The sequence below is a fragment of the Bos grunniens genome, chromosome 8 (genome assembly GCF_055505025.1).
Source record: "Bos grunniens cultivar Pamir isolate PY7600 chromosome 8, Bosgru_T2T1.0, whole genome shotgun sequence".
NCBI classification, from domain to species: Eukaryota; Metazoa; Chordata; class Mammalia; order Artiodactyla; family Bovidae; genus Bos; species Bos grunniens.
The window spans coordinates 96,244,443-96,270,343 of record NC_141172.1 but is presented as its reverse complement, the minus strand read 5'-3'; the positions used below and the strand labels follow the sequence as shown (position 1 = coordinate 96,270,343).

The following is a 25,901-nucleotide window of genomic DNA, read 5'->3' as shown; positions in this document are numbered from 1 at the left end:
TTGTCAGCAACATATAGGGAAAGGGGATGGGGGAGACAAATCAGGCCAAAGGGCTCACAGGGTCAACTGTGACTTGAAGGCTTTCAGTTTCAGATTTAACGTTTCTTAATGCTCCTCTGAGGACCCAGAATAAGAAGTTAGAAGACACATTCTCCTGGGATCTCTGTATCATTACCATAGGAGAAAGACAGACAAGAAGTCAGGCGGTGGGAGGAGCAGAAGAGGATGGGGAGAGAACCCACGGGGCTCCTCTCAGGAGCTCGAAACACTTGGAAGCACAAACAAACACAGCACAGAAAGGTGACCCAAAGCCTCCTGTATCCTGAGGCCCGGATCTTCTGTTTCCACTGAACTATCCGCGTGGAAGGGAACCAGATCGAAATGCAACCGGGTGGAGACACAGAAGATGAGGAGGATCCAACCTGTAAAGAAATCAAAACAAGCCAGACCGATCCCAGTGTAACTCAGGAATGCCCACATCTGGGACACCCTTTCCTGAGTGTCTCTGAGCAGCGGCGTGGATTAGGAACGCGAATGGCTCACACACAAGACTTCTCATCCAGACCTTCCCAGTGCTCACCTTCACGGCGGCGGACACGGCGGGGACACTGCCATACTGGACGTGCTTGCGGAGGTGGTTGCAGATGGCTCGGAGCGTCGGATGCACTTCCACACAGAATTTACACTTGTAGCCCACCACCTTCCTCTCCTTGATCTTTGGCACCTCTTCTAAGTGACCAAAAGGCTGGTAAAATACAGTGGTAGCCATCAGTACTCCGAGCCCTCCCTAATGGCCGGCATTTATTCTTGCAGATTACTAGATTTTATGTTACAGCAGATTAGCAGGTTAAAAACCAAGGGAGATATATGCGAGCATTTTTACATAATGAATTCATCAGAGGCGAGGCGCGCTGCCGACTACGCAAAGTCTCCGGAACCCCAATAGGTGATGACTTGTAAGGAGAGAAGTTCTTGGTGCAGAAGCCTCATCGTCACTGCCACCCAGTTATCTGGCTTTCAAACCCATCGTTCAACTATGCAGGTGAAACGTTGCATGAGCTATGCCATGAGTGAACTTCTTGACCAAAAAAAAAAAAGAAAAACAAAAATCTACTCCTGGAGATGTCTGGTTCGTGGAGCCGACACTGCAAACCAAGGCATGGCTGAGCACTAAGGACACGAGAGATGGCCCACAACTGCCTTGGTTAAGAGAGCGAGCGGTTGTCGTGAACTAGGCCTCGGATAATACAGGAAAACCACCCGACCCTCCCCTGGGGAGCCTTGGGAGGGACCACAGGGAGGAGGACCGGGGCTGTGGAGAAGGGTGAGCAGAGCATGGGGGAGATAATCAAGCTCGAAATGTTTAATTGACTTATTGAGCTCTCTGGCAAGCTAAGTCACTAGGAAGCCCGGAGCGGTTTGGCTGGCAGCGAAGAAGTGCATGTGGGCACCAGTGATGAGAGGCCTCCTGGGGGAAGGGAAATCAAAACATATCCTTACCCTCTCTTGTTTGAAATCTGCAAAAGCACCATCTGCATATTTCTGCTTGCTCAAAAGCTGTTTCCTCCTCTCCTGACGTTTGGCACGCTTCTGGAATTCCTCATTGTGAATGTTCAAGTGCGAGGTCAGCTCGGCGGTGCTCTGCAGTCTGCTCTCGCAGTGCTTGCACTGGTAGGCGGAGCCCTGCAGTCGGGGGCCGCCGCCCAGGATGACGAAGTCCCTCTTGAGGTCCCGGCTATGGTGGTCCGTGTAGTGCATGCTCAGCAGCTCGGCCGTGCTGAAGGACAGCTTGAAGCACTTGATGCAGCGGAACGGGAGCCACTCGATGTCCTGCCCTTCGTTTCCCTCCACCTCGGCTTTCTCGAAGCCACCTCTCTCTTCCGAATCTTCCATCAGTACCGGCTTCTCGTGCTCGTCAGCGTAGACCGCGGTGAAGTAGCCCCCTAGCTTGCTGGCATGCTGCTTCTTGGGAAAGACCCCCGGGTGGCGCTTCATGTAATGGGACACGATGCCCTTCTTGCTGAAGGACTGGAAGGCGCACAGGGAGCACTTCTTCTTCTCCACGGCGCGCCGCAGCTCTTCGCTGAGTGGCGGGGAGTCATCCTTGGGCGGCGACGGGATGATCACCTTGTTGGGCTTGTCGCTGATGGTTCTGGAGGCCGCCAGGCAATGGGTGTAGTAGGCGTCGATGTCGTGGCGCTTCTGGTAGTGGGCAGCCAGCCCTTTGCGGATGGGGTTCGTGTAGGCACACAGGGCACACTTGAAGAGGTTGTTCTTGCCCTCGGGCTGGGCGCGCACGTTGTTGTGCTTGATGCGGTAGTGCCGGGCGATGCCCTTCCGCGTGGAGCAGAAGTACTTGCACAGCTGGCACCGGAACACAGTGTGGGACACGAGGTGCGAGGTAGCGAAGTGAGACGTGGACACAGGCTCCTCTCCCACCTCGTCCTCCGTCACCGAGACCTGGGAGGGGCTCACTTCAGTGGTTATCTCAGGCTCGAGGGACATGGGCAGCTTCGGGGGCGACTGGGAAAAGACATCGAATTCCGGCTGGTTGTGGTACTTCTCATAGTGGATTTTGAGTTTCTCCAAAGTGCCGTGTGTGTAGGGACACAGTTTGCAGCGGTAGGCGCCATACCCTTGCTTGAAGATCCTGCTCGTCTCCTCTACGTCGTTCTGGGCTATGTCAGTGGACTGCTCCACGTCGTGCACGAAGTCCTCTGCGGTCACCTTGATGGACGGATGTCGCTTCTGGTAGTGGGTCAGGACCCCGTGGATGCGGGTGTTGATATAAGGGCAGTGCCTGCATTTGTAGACAGCGCCGGGGTTGATATCGATGTCCTGGGCAAAGTCGGCAGCCTTCACCTTCATGCCTGGGTGCTTCTTCCCATAGTGGGTTAGAAGGCCGTGCAGGTTGTTATATTCAGACTGGCACACTGTACACTGGTATGGGGTGGAGGAGATGGCGGGGTTAACTGAGGCAAGCTGGATGGTCTTCTCAGGGGAAAGCCTGGCATCCTCAGGGCATTCGCCTTCCTGCTCGGCAAGCGGGCCAGGCATACTGTTTTCACAACTCACAGTGCCCACCAGGTCTTCAGAGGAAGACATGGGATTCTCCACGGCATCTTTCTCCTTGATGATATCCAGCAGCACCGACTCGTCTCCGTTCATGGCCCATGGGTGGAATGCTTGGTAGTGATTGGTGATGTCCCAGATGGAGAGGGCTTCGAAAACACAGTCTCTGCATCTGTATGTTTTGGCTTCAGCTGGCATAGTGAGAGAGGGAGGGGATGGGTCTGGCCCCGCCCAGAGCTTGGTGGCCATGTAGGTATAATCCACGTAATGCTCGGGGTGCCTCCTTTGGTAATGCAGGAGCAAACCACTTGGCTCTGTGTGGGAATAGATGCACCACTCGCAGTGGTAGCCAGCTTCTATCAAGCCATCTAGAAATGCCCATCGCATGATGGACGTGACCGTGGCCTTCAGGGCAGGGTGGTCTTTCTTGATATGCTTCCTCAGGGCATAAAAGTAGGGGGAGGTGTACGAGCACTGCCTACACTTGAGCGCTCGCAATTTTGTTTTGTCCCGCTCCACACCCGAGGGGGAGACCAGCATGCAGCTGGCAGGCTTCTTCTGGTTGCGGTCGCAGAGGCTTCGGATGGTGGCTGTGTGCTGCCGGATCACATCCGCATTGGCCTTGAAGTCTCGGTGCTTCTTCTGATAATGAATGAGGACACCTTTGACCGTCCGGTTCCCATAATCACAGTGCTGGCAAAAAAACATCTCATTCTCCATGGGAGGGCCATCTCTCTCGGAGCTGCTCCGGTTGAGCTGTTGCATAGGGGCAGGTGGCCGGGGGGAGCCATGGGGCCCCTCCGGCCCTCTCATCATTGCAGCTGTGGGAGGAGCCTGTCTGATATATTTGGCAGTAACCTTTATTTCTGGGTGTCTTTTCTGGTAGTGGACAAGGACTCCCACAACTGACCGATTGCTGTAGGAACAGTGTTTGCAGTAGTAAAGCTCAGTACTGAGGTCTGGTGGCGGGGGTTGTGGGGGGGGTGGGGAACCCATGGTGGACATTTTGGGAGACATTGGAGCACCCACCTCAAATGATAACTGAGAAAGGGCGGAGCCCCTGTCCACAGACACCATTCGCATGGTTTTCTGGATCCTAAAGTAGGAAGCCTTTTCTTCTGGGTGTTTCTTCTGATAATGAACCAACACAGAGTGCATGTTGGGGCTCGCGAAGGAGCAAACGTCACAGTCGTACACGACAACGGTGTTGACCGAGGGGTCCTTCTGATTTTCACATTCTGGAGGAAAGGTCTTGGAAGGAGTGTTTTTGGGGTACGGAGCTGGCATACCGCCACCACGGGCCACGGGAGTGGACGTGGCCATGTTCTTCGGAGCCGAATTCAGGATCTCTCGCAGAGTCTGGGATTCTGTGCCTAGCCCCTCCTGCTGCTCCACCACGTAGCTCGAAAATATCATGGCATTGTTAATCTTCACGGTGGGATGCATTCTTTGGTAATGTGGCATCAGGCTTCGGACGTTCGGGCTTGTGTAGGAACAAAACCGACACCGGTAAATCAGGTCCGAGTGGTCAAAGTTGAGGACATTCATGGCTTCTGGGTGGTGTTCGCCGTAATGCTGCTGCAGGTCTTCAAAGTTGGTGTAATCGATGTAGCATTCCAGGCACCGGTACACTGCACTGTGATCGTTGGGGTCCAAGATGTACCTGAAGCTGAACTTAATGTACGGGTGCATGCGCTGGTAGTGGGTGCTGACACTCCGGGCAGATTTGTTGTTAAAGTCACAGTGTTTGCAATAATAAAGCCTTCCCGAGTCACTAAAGTCGGTATTTTCATTATTGTGCTCACTTGCGTAGATAGGAGTCTGGGTGTTGAGCAGAGTAGTATTGGAAACCTGGTGATCTTTCATGTTGGTGGAGGAGCCATAATAATCCTCTTCATCTTCAGAAAGGGTGAGCTCTATTTCAGCCCCGTTGGTGGCATTGTAATCATGGGCAACAGTTCTGAAGTTGGGCTCCTTCGGGGGCTCAGGGGCATCTCTCGCCCAGATCTGCTGGGCAGAGAAGGGCGTGGGCACCTCCAGGACGGGCTCCGGCGGCTCTTCCTCCCTGTCCAACTCCACCTCAATCTCCACTTCATTGTCCTCCTCTTCCTCTTCGTCATCTTCCACGTTGATCACCGCATCTTCTTGCTGTTTTGTTTGGTTTATTTTGCTCTGCAGGTTGCTTGCTATCTCGTCAATCCTGGTCCTCTTCTTCACTGGCGATAAGTCGAGCGGAAAGTCGTTAGCGAGCTTCCTAGAGGCCTTGGCGACAAAATTGTTCTTGGAGGACAACCCAAGAATTGAGGTCTGACTTTTCTTCACAGTGTTGCTGGAAGAGGGGTGGCTGTCTGTCTCACTGTCCAATGGCAGGCTTGAGGTCTGCCCCTCGAATTTTGGCAAGTTGTCACAGAAAGAGTGTTTGTGCTGCTGATGAACTCGCAGCCCTTTCAGAGTCGTGGTGGAGTAATTACACATGGTGCACTTGTAGGGGTGCAGGGGTGGGGCTTGCGCAGGTGGCGGGGGAGGCGGCGGGGGCAGCTGGGGCTGGGGTGGCACCTGATGGGGCGACTGTAGCTGCGGTGGTTGTGGCTGTGACGGAGGTGGTGGTGGTGGCGGTGGCGGCGGCGGGGGTGGCTGTTGCTGCTGCAAGGGATCCAATAGGACCCCCGACTTTCTGCCATTGATGCTTGAGCTCTCATAAGACACGACACCTTCATTCAGTGAGGAGGAAATGCCTTCACTCTGGGAATTCACAGCATCCCAATCTGATGTGGTACCCGTGTGACACTGTTTGTGAGCCCCAAGTTTTAACGAGCTCTTGCAAGTAAACGGACATTCATCACATTTGTAGACGGCTGTCTTTCCAGATAAGTGGATGTTTTCTATGTGACGGGAAATACTACGTCGATGCATGGTGAGGAAAGGACAAAAGGGGCACTGGAACCTATTCATGAATCTTCTAAACGGGATCCCCTTGGTCTCCAATAATTTGTTGCCCTCTGAGCCCATCAGCTGCTCTGCAGACATGCCTACTGTCTGGTGATCCATAGCATTTAAGCCATTTTCACTGTCTATTTCATTTAACTCTTCATCAGAACTAGAGTCATTCAGCATGCTGTTAGTGTCCAGGTCAGCAGAATTGGTCATGTCGGGCATTCCGTAACGGGATCTCTCCGCCAAGTTAACGAGGCCAGAATTGTGAGGTGACTTCGGCTTCATCTGAGGGTAAGACATGGGCGAAAACTTGGAAGTGGAAGAAGAATTGGGTCTCATGATGGAGTTGCCAATGGAGCCCCTGAAGTTGGAGACGTTAGTGTTGGGTAACTCCCGGCTGGCAGCATTCATGGACAGATAGGTGGAGTTAGAAGTGGGGCTGAGGTCGTTCTTGTTCTGCGCCTCAGGCACATTTGTCCCTTCTTGCTGCTGCCTGAGACTGGACAGGATCTTGACCATGCTGCGGTGCTTCTTCATCATGTGGTCACACCAGCGTTCTCGGCGGGGGGTCTGATAGCTGCACCACTCACAGCAAAAGTTGCCTCGAGACTTGGTCAGTGGCTTGACCATGGATTCTAAGATGCTGCGCTCCACAACCTCTGCTGGCAGTTCCTTGCAGGGGTCCTGCAGGGACATGGGTGGGACCACTGGGTCTGGCATTGGAGCAGGGGCAGGGGGGGGAGCAGTGGTCTCCTTCAAATTGTTTTTGTGATACATCTTCTGATGCTTAATTATTCTTGCCCTCCTTGGTGACTTGTATGTGCAAAACTGGCAAGAGAAGACCTTTCCAAATCCCTCATGCATCATGATATTATAATTTAAGGATCCTGGAACAGGGGGTCCGGCTGAACTCCCTTCAGCTTGAGCTCCGTGGACCTTCCTAGTGTGTTCAATGAGGAGGTTTTTTGACCTGAAGTAGCGTACACAAAACTTGCATTGAAAAAACTTGTTTGTTGGTTTGGGATTAGGGGCAATATGCTGACTGTAATATCCTGGACTATGGCCATAGTAACTTCCAGTCCCCAATGCGGCTGCATTTTGACCTAAAGAGAAAGCATAAGGTAAGTGGGAAGAGAAGAGCAAAGCAAAAGCAAATCAAGAAACTCAATCATGCAAATCCAGTTTGCTTTTCAATTATTCTTCATTAATAAACATCACATTCAAAAGGCCTAACATCTCAAGATGAGGCCCTGAAGAGTAGTAACAAAGTGTTAATGAACATACACGTGTTGCCGCTCGTGGATGGAAGAGAGTGCTCGGCTTCAGGGGCAAGACCCCCCTCATCGCTATCTATGCGCACAGAGCTGTGCAAGTTTCACAAACTGCGATATTCATTCTAGAACTTTCCAAGATACTACCTTATGCTCCAAATTGAAAGGAAGTGAAGAGACATAAGGAAGCTGAAAGGACTATTGCCTGGGCTACTCAACAAGAGAAACATGATGCCCAAATCACAAACATGGCTCACAAAGGGGGATTCCAGGGCTTAGGACTTGGTACTTTCCCTGCCATGGCCTGGGTTCAGTCTCCGGGCAGGGAATCAAGATCCCTCAAGTTGCATGGTACAGCCAAATAAAAAAGAAAAATGGCTCACAAGGAGCAAGAAACTCTGTAGGAGCTGTGCATGTCAAGAACCATAGCTACAGCTGCCTCAGTAGGGTACACAGCCTTTGCCTGTACAGGTTGCTCTAAGGAACCTGAAGACAGTCCCCTCCAGGGGACATTCCTGACTGGCATGCCAACCCCAATCCAAGCTCCAGACAGGGTATGTGCTGGGACTTTAGAAAGCCCCAGGACATAGTGGCCAGGGTTCACGTTGGCCAAGTCATAATATCCATCCGTACCAAGTTGTAGAACAAAGAGTATGTGATTGAGGCCCTCCACAAGGCCAAGTTCAAGTTCCCAGGCCACTAGAAGAGCCACTCCTCCAGGAAGTAGGGATTTACTAAGTTTCCTGCAGACAAATTGGAAATATGGTGCAGAAAAGTGGCTCATCCCAGATGGCTGTGCGGTCAAATACACCCCTTATCGTGGCCCTCTGGACAAATGGTAGGCTCTGCACTCATGACAGTCTTGGTGCTATCGCCTTCTTACTCATGCCCACCAGTAAATCCTACTTTCCTGTCAAAAAATTTTAAAAAAAGAACCACAGCTATAGGCTCAAAATAGATGAGGGTAGTGAAATACACCAGACACGTCGATCCTAGGACAGATTTACCTGTTAAGTCCTCTGCAATCGCAAATTCATCCTTTATAGATGAAAACTCCACCTCTGTCTGGTTACTGGCATTCATGGACCCAGATCGTGACTCATTCGCGTTGTCTTCAGCAACGTCTGTCGGCTGCAGAAATGCCGTGTGGACATCCTGGATGTGCGCCTTGAGATCTTCATAAGACGGGGCTCTGAAGTCACAGCCATCACACTGAAGCACCTCCATCATCTGGGTCTACTCTCTCACATTAGGAACCTGGGGCAGAAGGCAGAACAAAACATCTTCAGGCCTGCACTCATTGCATACCCCCAAGCTGGTGGGGCTACGAGTCCAGTAACAGAAGAATTCCAGTATCAGCCAGTTTCTCTCACTGGACTTTTCCAGATGGAACAGTGGTCAAAGAAAGGAAATCGGACATAATAGGAATGGTGTCCTTGACATCATAACTTCAAAGAAAGGAGGAAAAAAAAAAGATAAACTTTTTCTAGCTTGATATATCTTCAAATGCCATTTGTCAAGAAAACCCTTAATACTGCAAAAGTTTTCGTAGTTTTTGAATGTCTTGACTGATTTTGGATTTCTTGGTAAGTTTATACTGACTTTGATTCTGGCTGAGACCTATTTTCTTTTTGAACCGGAATCTTCTCCGAAGTAAAGAGACTGCCCATATAGAAGAAAGAGTGAACTTCAATCTTCATTAGCTGTTTTAATACAAGAACATCATTGTGTTATCACCAAATGTGAAACAGTGTGGAGCCTCAGAGTAGCAGTGGAAAAAGCTTTTACTGTACGTTTCATTCTTCTACTGTCTTAACTGATATTAAGATACACCTCCTCCTTCCTTCCCTTTCTAACACAGTGTATTTTTTTTTTCATGAGCTAAATGGTTATTTGCTTTTTACTACCTACCAATTATAACCTAACAGCTTCTCCAATCTAATTAGGTCATAAAATATTTCTCATGAGATTCTCAAACAACCAACTCTAGATGACAATCCAGTTTCTAGTTTCAAGTTGCACCTTGGTACCTCGATTCACACTAAGGCAACAGAAACACATGTGGTTTGGAAGAAGGGCTTCTAAGGCAGGGCCTTCTCTTTTTCCACTTTTCCCCTTTATGAATGTGAAGTGCGTACTTGGGCATAAAAAGCTGGGAAGCTGATTTCGAATAAGGCAAAACTTGCCCTGGCCACCTCTGCCCTGCTATTTACTGTGTGACTGAAAGATACACATAGCTTCCCATAAACTCAATGGAGAGACTCATCATTAAGAAGTTAAAAATGTATTAGAAGGCATGCCCTTCCTATCTTCATGTATGTCCTGAATCGAGATACCCAGTTATTATCCTAATGACGGAGTTACTTCACTGAGCTCATGGCAGACTCTACGAAGCCACTGTAATCTAGAACCAGATGTCCAAGCACAAAAGCCACAGCCAAACCTTTCACTACGTTGATCGTATTTAGCACCTTCCTATACTTTTATTGTAAAAGATCAATTATTTCTGCAAGGGGAATAAAGTCGAGGAATCTGTCAATGTAGTGAAAGGAGCTATGACAGGAGGATTTTCTCTGAAAGAATGCTCCTGCTGATAGCCTGTGAAAATAACTCCTGGCAAGTCCAGCTCTGGACAGCCTGCGCTTGTAGGGCGAGAGGCACTTATTTACCTTCTCTCCTTTCACCCAGCAGTTTCTCCTTTTTCAATAAACCCTGAACTGTGCACCAGACTTCTTTTCAGCTAACTCAGCCTCCATGTTCCGGGCCACACCAGCTTTTTTCTGTCTCAGCACCAACCCAAATTGTGTGGAAGAGGTTGCTATCAGCTCTGGATCAAATTACAGCCGACACGGACGCCCCACCCCACTTCTCCTTTTCGCACAGCCCATTAGACCTGAAAACAAATTTTTCCATAGTGCAGACGACTCCTGCATTTAGAACACTTCACAGCAAAAAGGCGGATCATCCAGGGTGCGTTCCCCATCCCCCCAGCTTAGTCCTTTCATCTCAGCCAAACAAGCCACAGCTCTGCTGAATGTGTTTATCACACTTTCAAGAGATAGGAGCTCCTGCGTCACTGAAGCTCTAAGTCTCACTAAGCTGCCCTAGTCCTCTGAGCTTTAGGAGCGGCCATTTTAGCTCAGAGCTTCCCCTCCGAGCACAACATGGCTTCTCTGGGATGGATGCTGCCAGGCTGACAGGCAGAGGAAACAGGAGAGGAGCAGTCTGGGCCCCTCCTCTGCCCTCCTCCTCTCAACAAAGAAGGAACTGTTTTCACTCCTTCCCGAAAAAGCAGCACCTTTCTCCTCCTCACATGTCATTCACCAAGGATCTCCCGAAGGTTCTTTTATCCCATGATTGATGGGCTGGTACGTTCATCCCAGCACAGCCCTGGTTACTGTAGGACGTTCCTGGACATGACCCTGTTCTCCAGCAGCCTTTGGGGGTGTGCTGGAGGGGGGGAACCTCCAGAATGCCTTGGCTTCTTGGGAGTCGTCCTTCCACACACAGAAGACATACCATCCGACTCTGCTTGCCGGATTCCAAAGTCTAATGACCTTTGTTAATCACCAGCCAGTCTGTCTGCATCAGCAGACCCTGCCAACAGGCACACCCTTCAACACAAAGGCTGTAGCTATTCCTTTTAAAAGAGGTTCTCTGAAAGCTCCATTGTGTAGCCGAGAGGAAAACAAAATCTCTTCCCTTCAAAACTTCAAGCCTTTAGAAATAATGTAACAGAAGGCTTTCTGCTGTCTGTCTTTTGGAAAGTTTGAACCTCCTTCTCACTACATCCACCCAAAAAATGACAGTTCTGCCCAAGGAAAGCAGGACACCTTTGGCATTAAGTCATCCACCCCGAGATGAAATTCATCTCTCCACATGGGTCTCTAATATCTTGGTGTCTTCCAAAGCTGTTATCAAGGATTCAGACTTCACTGGATACAAACACAAATCAACAGCCTTCTTGTTCTGCTACGAAGGAGATTAAAGGGTTAGGAGATCAGGAAAAAAAAAAAAAGGCCCTGATTTGGAAAAAGAAGAGATGATGAAAGTGATTTCCTAATGGGTTCTAGCTTTAATGTTGTTGCAGACTCTACCTCAAAAATAGCGCAGAGCCTTAGAAGAGGTTAATCTCCAGGCTGCTGAGAGAACCAGCGTCAGGTACTGAACGGCCTTCAATCTGATGTCCTGAAATGAGGATGTAGCCTCCTCTGAAAGGCATTTTGTCTTTGTGCACACATTGCTCCTGGAGACGTTGACAGAAGAAGAAAACAGAAATTGCCAGCATGGCCTCAACAATCAAAGACACAGAGACTTGATGTGTTTATGAGACTGAGGACGGACACATGGGCAAGAAGCGAGAGGAGGAGGAGACGGAAGAGGGGAGGAGAGAGACAAAGAAAGCTGGACCTGAGGATGACCCATTCATCAACCCAAGGATGTTTTTGCAGCAGATGGTAATCCTCTGAGAAACCAACAACAAAGATGGGAACAAAGATGAGAAATACACTCTTGCATATTTGACTGTTTCATCAACCGAGAAAGAACAGCAACCCTAAAAGGCTAAACCAGACACTGATAGCTACCAAATGATGGTTTAAAGTTAACAGCCTTGATCTCCTATCTACTTACTTTATTTAAAAATACAGCTGCAATAATGAGATTATTAGCAATATTTTTTTTCCCACTGACCAAATCAGCAAAATCAAAAGCAGAAGAGAAAGCTTCTGAACTAACTAGAAAGAAATGCTATTTCAAAAGGTCATGAGATCAATCTACGAATCAAACAAGCACCCCCCACCCCCATCTCCTACTCCCAGTGCAATATCTCCAGACCATTCAAGGTCAAACAGGCATCGGAAGACTAGACTCTCAACACCATCCATGATGATTGGCAGGCAGATGAATATGGGTTTGTTCCCAAATAAGCTAACACCTAATGTGATTAGTCCTCCTAATGTGAAACCTCTCAGTTCAGTCAGTCAGTTCAGTCGCTCAGTCGTGTCCAACTCTTTGCGACCCATGAATTGCAGCACGCCAGGCCTCCCTGTCCATCACCAACTCCCGGAGTTCACTCAAACTCACATCCATTGAGTCGGTGATGCCATCCAGCCATCTTATCCTCTGTCGTCCCCTTCTCCTCCTGCCCCCAATCCCTCCCAGCATCAGAGTCTTTTCCAGTGAGTCAACTCTTCACATGAGGTGGCCAAAGTACTGGAGTTTCAGCTTTAGCATCATTCCTTCCAAAGAACACCCAGGACTGATCTCCTTTAGAATGGACTGGTTGGATCTCCTTGCAGTCCAAGGGACTCTCAAGAGTCTTCTCTAACACCACAGTTCAAAAGCATCTATTCTTCAGAGCTCAACTTTCTTTGCAGTCCAACTCTCATATCCATACATGACCACTGGAAAAACCATAGCCTTGACTAGATGGACCTTTGTTGGCAAAGTAATGTCTCTGCTTTTGAATATGCTATCTAGGTTGGTCATAACTTTCCTTCCAAGGAGTAAGTGTCTTTTAATTTCATGGCTGCAGTCACCATCTGCAGTGATTTTCGAGCCCCCAAAAATAAAGTCTGACACTGTTTCCACTGTTTCCCCATCTATTTCCTGTGAAGTGATGGGACCAGATGCCATGATCTTAGTTTTCTGAATACTGAGCTTTAAGCCAACTTTTTCACTCTCCTCTTTCACTTTCATCAAGAGGCTCTTTAGTTCCTCTTCACTTTCTGCCATAAGGGTGGTGTCATCTGCATATCTGAGGTTATTGATATTTCTTCCAGCAATCTTGATTCCAGCTTGTGCTTCTTCCAGCCCAGCTTTTCTCATGATGTACTCTGCATATAAGTTAAATAAGCAGGGTGACAATATACAGCCTTGACGTACTTCTTTTCCTATTTGGAACCAGTCTGTTGTTCCATGTCCAGTTCTAACTGTTGCTTCCTGACCTGCATATAGGTTTCTCAAGAGGCAGGTCAGGTGGCCTGGTATTCCCATCTCTTTCAGAATTTTCCACAGTTTATTGTGATCCACACAGTCAAAGGCTTTGGCATAGTCAATAAAGCAGAAATAGATGTTTTTCTGGAACTCTCTTGCTTTTTCCATGATCCAGCAGATGTTCGCAATTTGTTCCTTTGCCTTTTCTAAAACCAGCTTGAACATCTGGAAGTTCACGATTCACGTATTGCTGAAGCCTGGCTTGGAGAATTTTGAGCATTACTTTACTAGCGTGTGAGATGAGTGCAATTGTGCGGTAGTTTGAGCATTCTTTGGTATTGCCTTTCTTTGGGATTGGAATAAAAACTGACCTTTTCCAGTCCTGTGGCCATTGTTGAGTTTTCCAAATTTGCTGGCATACTGAGTGCAGCACTTTCACAGCATCATCTTTCAGGATTTGAAATAGCTCCATTGGAATTCCATCACCTCCACTAGCTTTGTTCGTAGTGATACTTTCTAAGGCCCTCTTGACTTCACATTCCAGGATGTCTGGCTCTATGTGAGTGATCACACTATCGTAATTATCTGGGTCGTGAAGATCTTTTTTTGTACAGTTCTTCTGTGTATTCTTGCCACCTCTTCTTAATATCTTCTGCTTCTGTTAGGTCCATACCATTTCTGTCCTTTATCGAGCCCATCTTTGCATAAAATATTCCCTTGGTATCTCTAACTTTCTTGAAGAGATCTCTAGTCTTTCCCATTCTGTTGTTTTCCTCTACTTCTTTGCACTGATCGCTAAGGAAGGCTTTCTTATTTCTTCTTGCTATTCTTTGGAACTCTGCATTCAGATGCTTATATCTTTCCTTTTCTCCTTTGCTTTTTGCTTCTCTTCTTTTCACAGCTATTTGTAAGGCCTCCCCAGAAAGCCATTTTGCTTTTTTGCATTTCTTTTCCATGGGGATGGTCTTGATTCCTGTCTCCTGTACAATGTCCCAAACCTCCGTCCATAGTTCATCAGGCACTCTATCTATCAGATCTAGTCCCTTAAATCTATTTCTCACTTCCACTGTATAATCATAAGGGATTTGATTTAGGTCATACCTGAATGGTCTAGGCTCTAGACTATTCCAATTTTCCATGACTTTGCATTACTACTGATTACCCTTGGTTGGTTTGTTCACTTTACATTTATAGGCTGGGTGTTTCACGAGGTGGGGTTTTGATGGAAAACCCAAAACCCAACTTTCATGTTGGATAAACTCTTGAAGACATTTTTAAGGAAAATCCAGAGATCTTGTGAAAGGTTGGCAATACACACTTGAGAACAGGGAAATGGAAAGAATGGCCAGTGGCTGTTCTTTCTCAATCTTAACAACAGCAATTGTCAATTTATTTACAAAACAAATGACTCAAAGACATAGTAAATAAACTTATGGTTACCAAAAGGGAACGGGGAGTGGGGGGAAGGATAAATTAGGAGTTTGAGATTAGCAAATTACTATATATGAAATAACAAGGTCCTACTGTACAGCACAAGGAAATATGTCCAATATCTTATAATAAACTCTAATGGAAAAGAATCTGAAAAGGAATATATTATATATATATATATATATATATATATATATATATGTATAACTGAATTGCTTTCTGTATGTCAGAAAGTAACACAACATTGTAAATCAACTATACTTCAATTTTTTAAAATCACCCATTTTAATTTCTACCATCTGCCCAAACATGTTCTGTGTTTAGAATTCCCAGGGGCCCATTATGCCTCTGTTTTCCTCCTGTGAAAGTGAAAGGTTACATTCCAGGGGTTCATCCTGGGTCCTCCCCACTCATGCTCAGACCCAAAAGGAGAAGGGAGGCACCCTGGGTTGCTGGAGGGTGCTTCCACAATCCTGCCCCCACCAACCTGCACCCGGGTCAGGCTGGGGAGCACTGTTCTCCAAGCTTGCATGCAGCATGAGTATTTTCAAGTCAAAATCCCAACTGTCTCCAGGAAGTGTCCACGTGAAAACGTGCAGGCGTTGTCTGGACCTACACTGTTCCCGGACTGAAGGACTGCAGACCAGAAATAAAGCCGTGAAGCACTGCAGCCACAGGGATTCAGGAGCAACTAATTATATGCTTCAAAGCCTCTGAGAAATAGAACCAGAAACACCGTAAGATGCCTTTCCTCTGTCCACTCCAGAAACCCAGTTTCATTTATAAGACGCTGAACTTCCCAGTTCTCCTGAATCGTAACTCTTAAGAAAAGGCTTTAGTGAGCACCTGTTGTCTGTGCTTTTACTTTCTCCTTTCCTATGAATGGAAAAACCAATTACCCAAGGTCAGGTAGTGGAAGGCATAAACTTTGGAACTGTTCAGCTGGAAGACAGAAAAATCAGAAACTTAAAAGATCATTCCACAATGCAAATGTATTTGAGATCAGAAACTGTTGCTATGAGGAGGTTAAAGAGCTGAGGGATGTTTTGGGAGGTTAACACCTTTCATTTCAAGCCCCAAGAACGTGGTTTGGGAAGAAAGAAGAATTTTCATGCTTAGGCTGAAAAATGAGGGGGGAAAAATCACTAATCCACTTGTATGTGTGGGTTGCTACTTTCAGCAACAAGGTGTGTTGTGTATCACTACTTATCATTTGCCCTTGTCATAGTCCAAGTGGCAGTGCTAATAACTTAAAAATCATTTAAAGCATCTTTCCAACCAGGAGTGTTCCAAGAAATGGAGGTAAAACATCCTTTCAGAAACAGTTGTTATGGAACCATACTTACAAATGCAAATACAGAATATGTGTATACACACACACACACACACACACACACACCAGAGCCCATGCATGCCCATATACACACACATATATCATAGGGTGCTTGTTCTCTACACATACATATATACATATGTTTATGTAGATATAAAATAACTTTCTTGATTTAATTTGAACTCAGACATGGGCATGCGCCCTCCAAATTTAACAGGAGTTCTGTTACAACACTTCCGAATAATTACCAATGACATACATATTCTTCCTATGGTACAGTGATTTAACAAAATAATAAGCCAGCAAAATAAACCAACAAAGAACTTTCAACAAGCTACCTCCATCAATCCCACATTTGGTACAACTATAGATTCTGGCTCACCGTGTGGTGTCTTCAAATGTCCTACCCAATGTTTATACTGCTTGCTACATGATCTAAGCAGTTCTGTGTGCTCTTGGCAATTCACCACACTAATGAAAGCTTTAACATATCAGGAAGGATAAATAATTAAGGAATTCAGAAGGGAGACACAGCTGTTCCTCAAGACCAAATTTTCAGAAGAGAAAGGATTAATTTGCAGTCACATATGTAACCCTCAAGATGAGACAGAATTTAAATAGCAGCAGAGAAATACTAGGTGACCCTGAGTGCTGCCAATGCCCATGGATGGCCTCTGTTTCACGTGGTTGGCCTGGTGCATCTCCAGGACAAAGTCTGAAACAGACAGTCTGCAGGTTAATAACCCCAGCCCCCTCCCCACCAAGGATGCTAGTCTTCAGGTTCTCTCTTATTTTAGCTTTGTTCTCCTGAATCAAGTTTTCAAGTTTTACAGAGCATGTTGGAGTAATATTTCATAACAGGTACCTTGAGGATCATTATTCAAATGAGATGATTTAATCCAAGTGACCCCCCCCCCCAAAAGTATCAGATATGTAAACAAGAAGCCATTCTGAGTGATCTGTTATGAAAGCAGGTAGTGAGTGTCTAATACAGAAAGAGATAGTACATACCTTCTGGAGAATTCATGCATTCCTTTGCAATGATATAAGGCTAATTGAGGCCAACAGGCCAATAGGCAGCCTGCCAGCTCTCCTGTCCTTAGAAAAGGAAGCGTGTGATTTGAACAAGGAGATAAAAGAGGAGAGAAGGGACTAGAAAAGAAAGGGAGGAAGCAGGGTGGTATCTCAGGAGCTTTAGACTTCATTGTCTGGGAAGGGGAACCTGCAGTTCGCCAGATAAATCCTGTTCTGAGAAGCGTCTCAACAATATTCTCCTTGAGAAACAAAACAAATGAAGACGCCTCCACATGCTAAAATTCTCAAAAGGCAACCATGACAAATGAGATCCCGGCTCATTTTGTTCTTCCAAATGACAGAAAACTATTCTCTGGATTGAATGAATTCTCTGAAATGTCATGAGTCCATCTGGAAGTTCCTTGGAAACTCTGAAGACATTCTTGTCTGAGCCTGGAGACCAAGAAAGACCTGATTTCTTGCCTCTAAAGCCAAACCTCGCCCCAGTGGCGGAGACAGAGAATCACGGTGATCCTTCATAGACTCTTCAGAATGCTGGCTGCATTTCCACAGGCACTTTGCACACTACAAGAACTCTCATTATAAAAATTGTAAAATTAAAGGGAAGTTGCAGATATGCTGCTGGGTCTTCATTACAGAACTGATTAAGACGCAGAGTAAGCACAAGCTGCATTCAAAGACATCTTCCACATCATGAAAGACCAAACCACGCTCTGAGCAGCTCCTCTGTGGGTTTGAAGGTCTCTGTGACCACAGGCCTTGGGCATGTCTTCAGGGCCAGATCTGTGCCTGGCCCAGGAAGTCTGGCCAACTCCACCAAGTCTAAATTCTACAGTTTCAGTGAGTGAAATGGAGAAGGAAATGGCAACCCATTCCAATATTCTTGCTGGGAAAATCCCATGGACAGAGGAGTCTGGCAGGTTACTATCCATGGGGTCACAAAGAGTCAGACACGACTGAGATGAGCACACACACAGAGTAAATGAATCCAGAAACCATTTGAACAACTTACCTTGCTCCCTGTTACTTTTGGTGAAAAACAAAACAAAATGAAAGGATCTATGGCTTTTGAAAGTATACGGAAGTATAAGAACCTCTTGTATTTAAGGGAAAGCCCACAAAAATCCCAATTTAATCCCTGCAAGACTTATTCATGGCTTTGTGCTCATGGTTTGCTCAGAAAATTCAGACAAGTCGCTTCTTTAAATGAGAATTGCCCCAAGAATGCCTCCATCTGTGGTACACAAAGCCCTGACTCACGCACTGCAATGACCTTTCCAGTCTTTCTTATATTTGACAAAATATAATCACACCCTAGTTCCTGATCTAACTACCTGTCAGGATGAAAGCCCTAAGCAGATTGCTTTCTAGAAAGGTAAACAGTGGCTGGGCTTGTGTGAATCATGAATTGTGAACACTCTGAAGTCCTCTTGTTCATGAAGATTGTGACTTTTTTCTTTCTCCCCTTGGTTTCCATCTCAATCAGAAATCATTAGAAGGTTGTCTTCCCTCTTATTAAACTAACCAACTAGCCCATTCAGATCCACTGGTTCTCCCACCCTTATTCCAGGAAAATAGGAAAAACACACTATGTGTTTATGTATGGATTTGGCAGATACCCAAGAATTAGGATGGAGAAGGCAATGGCACCCCACTCCAGTCCTCTTGCCTGGAAAATCCCATGGATGGAGGAGCCTGGTGGGCTGCAGTCCATGGGGTCGTGACTGAGCGACTTCCCTTTCACTTTTCACTTTCACGCATTGGAAAAGGAAATGGCAACCCGCTCCAGTGTTCTTGCCTGGAGAATCCCAGGGACGGTGGAGCCTGGTGGGCTGCCGTCTATGGGGCTGCACAGAGTCAGACACGACTGAAGCGACTTAGCAGCAGTAGCAGCAGCAGCAAGAATTAGGAATATATATATTTTTAATGGTAGCTAAGGAATTTAAATAGATGGGGAAACAATGGAAACAGTGAGACACTTTCTGTTTTGGGGCTCGAAAATCACTGCAGATGGTGACTGCAGCCATGAATTTAAAAGACGCTTGCTCCTTGGAAGGAAAGCTATGATCAACCTAGACAGCATATTAAAAAGCAGAGACATTACTTTGTCAACAAAGGTCCGTCTAGTCAAGGCTATGGTTTTTCCTGTGGTCATGTATGGATGTGAGAGTTGGACTATAAAGAAAGCTGAGCACCAAAGAATTAATGCTTTTGAACTGTGGTGTTGGAGAAGACTCTTGAGAGTCCCTTGAACTGCAGGGAGATCCAACCAGTCTATCCTAAAGGAAATCAGTCCTGAATATTCATTGTAAGGACTGATGCTGAACCTGAAACTCTAATCCTTTGGCCACACTGATGCAAAGAACTGACTCATTGGCAAAGACCCTGATGCTGGGAAAGATTGAAGGTGGGAGGAGAAGGGGACGACAGAGGATGAGATGGTTGGATGGCATCACCAACTCGATGGACATGAGTTTAAGTAAGCTCCAGGAGTTGGTGATGGACAGAGAAGCCTGGCGTGCTGCAGTCCATGGGGTTGCAAAGAGTCGGACACGACTAAGCGACTGAACTGAACTGAACTGATGGAATTTCTTTTCTCTTGTAATCTTCAATCTACTCTCACCAAGTAAGTTTACTTGCTGCACCTCAAGAACTTCTAAGCAGAAAGTTAAGACATTTGTCTGCCAACACAACAGAATTTTCTTTTTTATCACCATGTGAAAACACTACAGTGGCTCAGGTACTTGACCAAGCCCCACATTCCATAAATCCTTAATGATAAATCTCACTTTGCAACAAACTTTTCAGCTTATTCACTATCGAGCTGCTCAAAAAAAAAAAAAAGACAAGGATACAGAAATGCCTCTCCAACAAGTAAAAGAATTCGTTCTCAGCAGGTGTGACAACCTCTCCTGCCACCTTCACCTTGAACAAGTCTTTGGAAGCATTTACTTGGACTATTCGCTAAACGAAGAGATTAGACTATGATAGATTAGACTATGATAGTCAACCTTTTTGTACAATGGGAGGGTTTTATAAAATTTTCTTCTTACAGTTTGAAAGATTTTTTTCTGATTTAACTCATCCTTCACTTTTTATTATACTCAGAGACAAATAAATGCCCTGTTTTATATGGCTGACTCCTCCTCATGCAGTTCTGGGCTCAAAGTTCTAGGAGCTTCCTCACAAGTCCATCTAACTAGCCTGCTTTCCCTACTCCCATGAAACCGAGTCCCCATCCACCACTCTGACCGTACTCACATCCTCTCTACCATGGTATGCTGCCTTGTAAGTTGCTTCACTGCGGCTATGACACCTGTGGGGTCTCCCTCTGCAAGAACAGAGGCCTGAGAGCAGGCTGTCTATTTACATGGGTATTTTCAGCACTGGAGACAATTCACACCACGGGTACTCAGCAAATGCGTTGAATGAATGAACAAATGAATGAATGAAGCAGACCTTAGGAATGACTGGATTCCAATCGAACATAAAAATATTGGCCATGAGAGTTAGAGTCTTCTTCTGTCCTACGCTGTCATAGAGCAGTGGTCGCAAGAAGGGGCAATCTTGCCCCCACAGACTGCAGCCCAGGAATATTTCGAGACATTTTCGGTTCTCACAACTGGCTGAGGAGATGGTGTTACTGGCATCTAATGGGGAGAGGCCAGGGATGTTGCTAAATATCCTACAATGCACAGGACAAACCCCGTAAGAAATAATGATCTGGTCCAAAATGACAAAAATGGGGAGGCTGGAAACCCTGTCACGAGTGGTCTTGAGGTATTTTCAGTTTCTGAATATAAGCCACCTGCCTTCATAAGCCTTTCATGTGGTCCTGGCCAGGGAAACTCTGGACTAGATGATCAGCAAGCTCAAATATTCTATGATTCTATGATTCAAAATGACCTCAGCAGCCTTCCTGTCCTATAATTTTATTTTTCTGATTTGGGCATTTTACTATAAATGTTTCAAGAAAAATCCAACATTAAGGCATGCTACTGGTCCATCTTTCTTTAGTGATAAGCCCCTTGCACTGATGATGACCCTATGGGTTTTGTGGATAAGGGCTTAACATCATTAAAAATCGTCAAGTCCTGCAGTTAGCACACGGCGTCCAACTAAAATTTCTATGAAAAATATCATGCACACTTTCTCTTCTCCAACATAAAAAAATATCTTCTCTCAAAGTGATGGGACCCCAGGCTAATCAAAATCACTCTTCAAAGGATAAGTACTATGTTCCTTCTGGTTCTTATATCCTCAGGGTCCAGCGTAGATCTGGCCCTCCCTGACATGACCTGTGGGATGAATGAGTGTACGCATGCCTGCATTCCAGGAGGAAATTAAACCAGTGGTACCAACACAAACTAAACATTTAGGAACCTAAGCAATTCCAGAGAGCTTCCATGACCAGAAAAGCAAAATAAAACTTAGCACCATATGATCCTGCCCCCAGTCAGCTAATAAAGTTCATGAAGCCACATCACAGTGCTTGGCTGACGACTGAGATAGGAAGACTTCTAAGTTCCCACTTGTTCGTCATATGAAGTGGCCATCTTACTTTTCCTCACTATCTGAGGGACTTCCCTGGTGGTCCAGTGGGTAAGAATCCACCTGCCAATGCAGGGGACTGGACTATCCCTGGTTTGGAAAGATTCCACACGCCTTAGGGCAGCTAAGCCCATGTGCCACCACTACTGAGCTCGCGCTCTAGAGTCCGTGGCCACTGCAACGAGAAGCCTGCAGACCACAACCAGAGCGTAGCCCCCGCTCACCACAGCTAGAGAAAGGCCACATGCAGCAACGAAGACCCCGTGCAGCCAAATAAGGAAACAAAAAGGATCAAATGGGAGAAGGTACTCTGGTGACACCATTCCACCACGTATTTCTAACACTGCTCAGCTCCCCTGAACTGATGTGACACCTGGAATCATCACCTGGGTCTTCACTAGACTGTCTGGTTGCCTGCTGCTGCGGCTGTTAAGTCGCTTCAGTCATGTCCAACTCTGTGCGACCCCATGGACTGCAGCCTACCAGGCTCCCCCATCCATGGGATTTTCCAGGCAAGAGCACTGGAGTGGGTTGCCATTTCCTTCTCCAGTCTGGTTGCCTACACTCCACCAAAAAAGCTTTCAATTCTTATTTGCAAAGAATCTGGAAACCCAGAGGAACCATTCTCCCCTGTAGCTCAAAACTGTATAAACCTTTTCAGTAGAGGGAACTATCATGTTGGTCAAAACAATCATTCAGGATTTTTCTGTAAGGTGGTACAGAAAAATCTGAATGAACTTTTTGGCCAACGCAATATAACAACATTAGACAAAAGCAGAGTTTCTCAACCTCTTCCCTGGTGGCTCAAAGGGTAAAGAATCTGCCTGCAGTGCAGAAGACCCAGGTTTGATCCCTGGTTCAGGAAGATCCCCTGGGAGGAAGGAAATGGCAACCCACTCCAGTATTCTTGCCTGGATAATTTCATGAACAGAGGAGCCTGGCGGGTGATAGTCCATGGGGTCCCAAAGAGTTGGACATGACTGAGTGGACTAACACTTTAGAATTTTCTCTCCTTGGCTTCTCTAAAAATATGGAAACAATAAATTATGAGAGGAGATCTCAAAGACCATTTAGTCCAACATGGCCCAATATTTTCATTTTTCAGCTTGTGAAACTGAAGGTCTCAGGAAAATTAGTCTGCCCAAGGTTTCTGGAACATATTCTCTGGAGCAGGGGGCGAAAAATCTGTTGAATTCCATAATTTGGGAAAGGAAATCAGCAGTGAAAATGCTCTATAAATGTTATTCAGTTCATTAATAGCTAGTCACACTTGAAGTCCATGCTCCATATAGTCTCACTAACAGGAGTGTTTCTTCACTGAGGAGGCAGATTCCAGCATAACCCTCAGTGTCTCCTCCACTCTGAATTCTATACTCAGGAGCTTAACTGAAAAGGTGCAAAATCCATCGTCTGCAGTTTGACTGTTCAAAGATCTTCTTAGGCATGCAAACAGTGTGCCCCTGCTTTGGAAACACATTTGGAAGACTGAAAGTTGCTGACAAAGGTATACACAGAAGGACGAGAGCTATAACACTGAATTATCTTCCCTCAGAATCCAACCTCGTGGAATCAGAACAAGGTTATGTAGTAGCTTTATGCCCGCCAAATCTACCCCATGAGAAACATCGTCTTGTTTCTTATGGAAAATGTGCTCTGCCAACAAAGTCACTGAAGAGGCTGGCTGAATGAGTCTTAGGGGTATCTGGAAATATCAGGGTCAGTTCATTTAAACAAAGGGGAAGAGCAGTCAGTCCTTCAAACGACTGGCAGGAAAGCTTTCTTCTTGTGGCACAGCTAGTAAGTGGCTCAGACTGATAATTCCAGACTATTGGTGAAGCCATCACTCCAAATTATGTTTTCATGTCCTAGAACCAACCACAACTTAGAATATTTCACCATGTTTACTAATACCATATATATTAAGTATATAGATTTATCTATATTCCTAATAGATCTCTCTATCCATTTGTTGGATATGAAAACCTAAATGTGGACTTCCCTGTTGGCTCAGTGGTAAAGAATTTGCCTGCCAACGCAGGAGACACAGATTCGATCTCTGATCATACCCCACATGCCACGGAGCAACTAAGCCCAGGAGCCACAACCACTGAGCCCAGGCGCTACATCTACAGAAGCCCAGGCTCTCTAGAGCCCATGTTCCACAAGAGAAGCCGCTGCAATGAGAGGTCCGCGTACCGAAACTAGAGTGGTCCCCATTCGCAGCAAACAGAGAAAGCCCATGTGCAGCAACAAAGACTCAGAACAGCCAAAAATAAATTTAAAAATTTTTAAAAAGCTAAATGTATCCAAAAGGCCAGAAATCATCTTTAACTTTTCAAATATTCCCTGTAAAATCTCTTAGGAAAGGGTCCCTTATCATAATGAAAAGAATGACTTAGAAATCAGGAAGATGCTGAGATCTCCATGTATGTCCGTGTTTTTCTTCCCATAGAATACTTGCATGGACATTTTGAAGATCCACGTAATTTTCATCCTTTAAGTAAATGATTCTCAAAGAGAGGTCCCTAGACCAGCAATATCATCATCCGCCAAGAATTCATTAAGAATGGAATTTCTCATGTTCCACTCCAGACTCAGTGAATCAGAAACTCTGGGGTAGGGCCCACAATCCATATTTTTAACAAGCCCTCAGGGTGATTTTGATGCTCACTCAAGTTTTAAGATGAAGCTCAACTTTTCCTTCCAGTCTCTGAGACCACCAGCTAAAATGCTGAGTTTCCTTCTCTTCGCACTGGGAATCTTACTTACAAGGGCTGTTGATTGAGTGAATATGATAATAGCTATGCAGTCTTTAAAGAGCCTAGGAGAGGACTAGTGTTTGCAAATATTTCACTTCTTATTTAGCAATTACTGGGAAAATACTAAGTTGTAGAATCTAGCATTAGAAGTTAGTAAGAGCACACCCATAAAAAACAGAGTTAATATCTGTGAAAGAATGAACACTGTGGCCAAGACAATGCTGATACTGATATTCATCTCGCTGAATAATTTCAAACCGTTCATGACACGGTGTCCTTGATATTTCTAAAGTGGGATGTGGCAATCCACAAAGGAAAGAATTGGAGTATTTCATCCAAAAAATACAAAGAGTTGGGTAAATCCTGAGGACCCTAGACTCTTCCATGACAGGAAGCTTTCTTAGTAAACAAAATCTTACTAGAAAACACTTTCAAACTTGGAGTGGTTATTTGATTATCACCCTAAAGCCGCAGTTCTGAGTTAAATCCGTTGTAAGAATCAACATTTGAAAACATAAATGTGTTTGGAAATCCCTCAAAAGAAGGGTATGTGCTTTCAGCTGACCAAGGGACTTCCAGAAAAAAAAATGGTGGCTAACTGTCTCAAATTACAAACAAAGGCTCGAGTAAAGGAAAAGAAAGAGGAAAATATAAACAAAGAAAAAAAATTGCCCACCCCAAACCGGTAGATCTACTGGGACCCTCAAATCAAAAGCAGGATTTAAAACTTAGAATCACAGAGTTCATCAACTGTGTAGTACCAACGCATCTAGCCAGGACCTTTGTAGATTGCTGAAGGCTACAGAAGAAAGACAAGCCATCAACACCCAGATTCAGGTTGTGAAAGCAGAATTAAGCAGGACTTCAGAACGAAATTTAAGATACTACCCTCCTTACTTGGAAGGCAAAAGAAAGTTCTCAGAGGTATATCCTAATTAAAGATAAGTTAGGAAAAAATGAACTGAGGTCAAAAAAAAGCAAAAGAAACATGGCATGGAAAAGACCAATGAACAATCTATTTTGAAAGAACAGGGCACAGAAGAATATTATATAAAACAACAGATAATATAAAAGAAGATATCAAAGATAAGGTGATCAAACATCAGAATGAGATAAAAGAGAAGCTGGCAGTTGAAGAAAGAAACTGACAACAAAAATAATATCACTGCAGAACCAATAAATACATTAAAGTAATAAGAGGCAAAATCCACAAACCAAAAACAGAGTTGATGATATGGAAAACAGTCTTCAAAACACTGCACAAAATGCAGAGGAAAAGGACAAGTAGATGAAAGCAAACAGAGAAGATGACAGATAAGAGGGCTTGAAAACAGAGACCCAACATACAGATAAAAGGTATTCTCGAAGTAGACAGCAAAACAAAAGATGCTCAAATCCGTGATGGAAACTAACTTCCTTGAAATAAAGGAATATCTGACGTTCCAAAGAAAAGTAACAGAATCATCAAAATTGAGACATTCTGGTAAAGTTACAGTTTTCTAGGATAAACGCTGATTTCCATAAAGTCAAGATTTTTAGTCAGTTGCAGGGAGATAAGTCCAGACAGCCACAGAGTTC

General features: G+C 45.5%; 1 protein-coding gene across 21 annotated transcripts in view; it reads right to left on the bottom strand.

Annotated features, from left to right (window-relative positions):
• Positions 1–25,901, bottom strand: part of ZNF462 (zinc finger protein 462) — a 157,523-nt gene that overhangs the window by 88,694 nt on the left and 42,928 nt on the right. For 16 of the 21 annotated variants that reach the window (XR_015132040.1, XR_015132041.1, XR_015132039.1 and 13 more), the window contains 3 exons: positions 8,285–8,534; positions 1,501–7,109; positions 581–745 (listed from right to left, as the gene is read on the bottom strand). Coding sequence is in view for 10 of the 21 variants with exons in the window: in XM_086315812.1 (XP_086171938.1) it covers positions 581–745; positions 1,501–7,109; positions 8,285–8,507 (5,997 nt within the window). In the remaining 11 variants the exon portion in view is untranslated. Of the gene's footprint in view, positions 1–28; positions 423–580; positions 746–1,500; positions 7,110–8,284; positions 8,535–25,901 lie in introns of those variants that run through there. The other 5 variants (XR_015132049.1, XM_086315818.1, XM_086315819.1 and 2 more) reach the window with 2 other exon arrangements.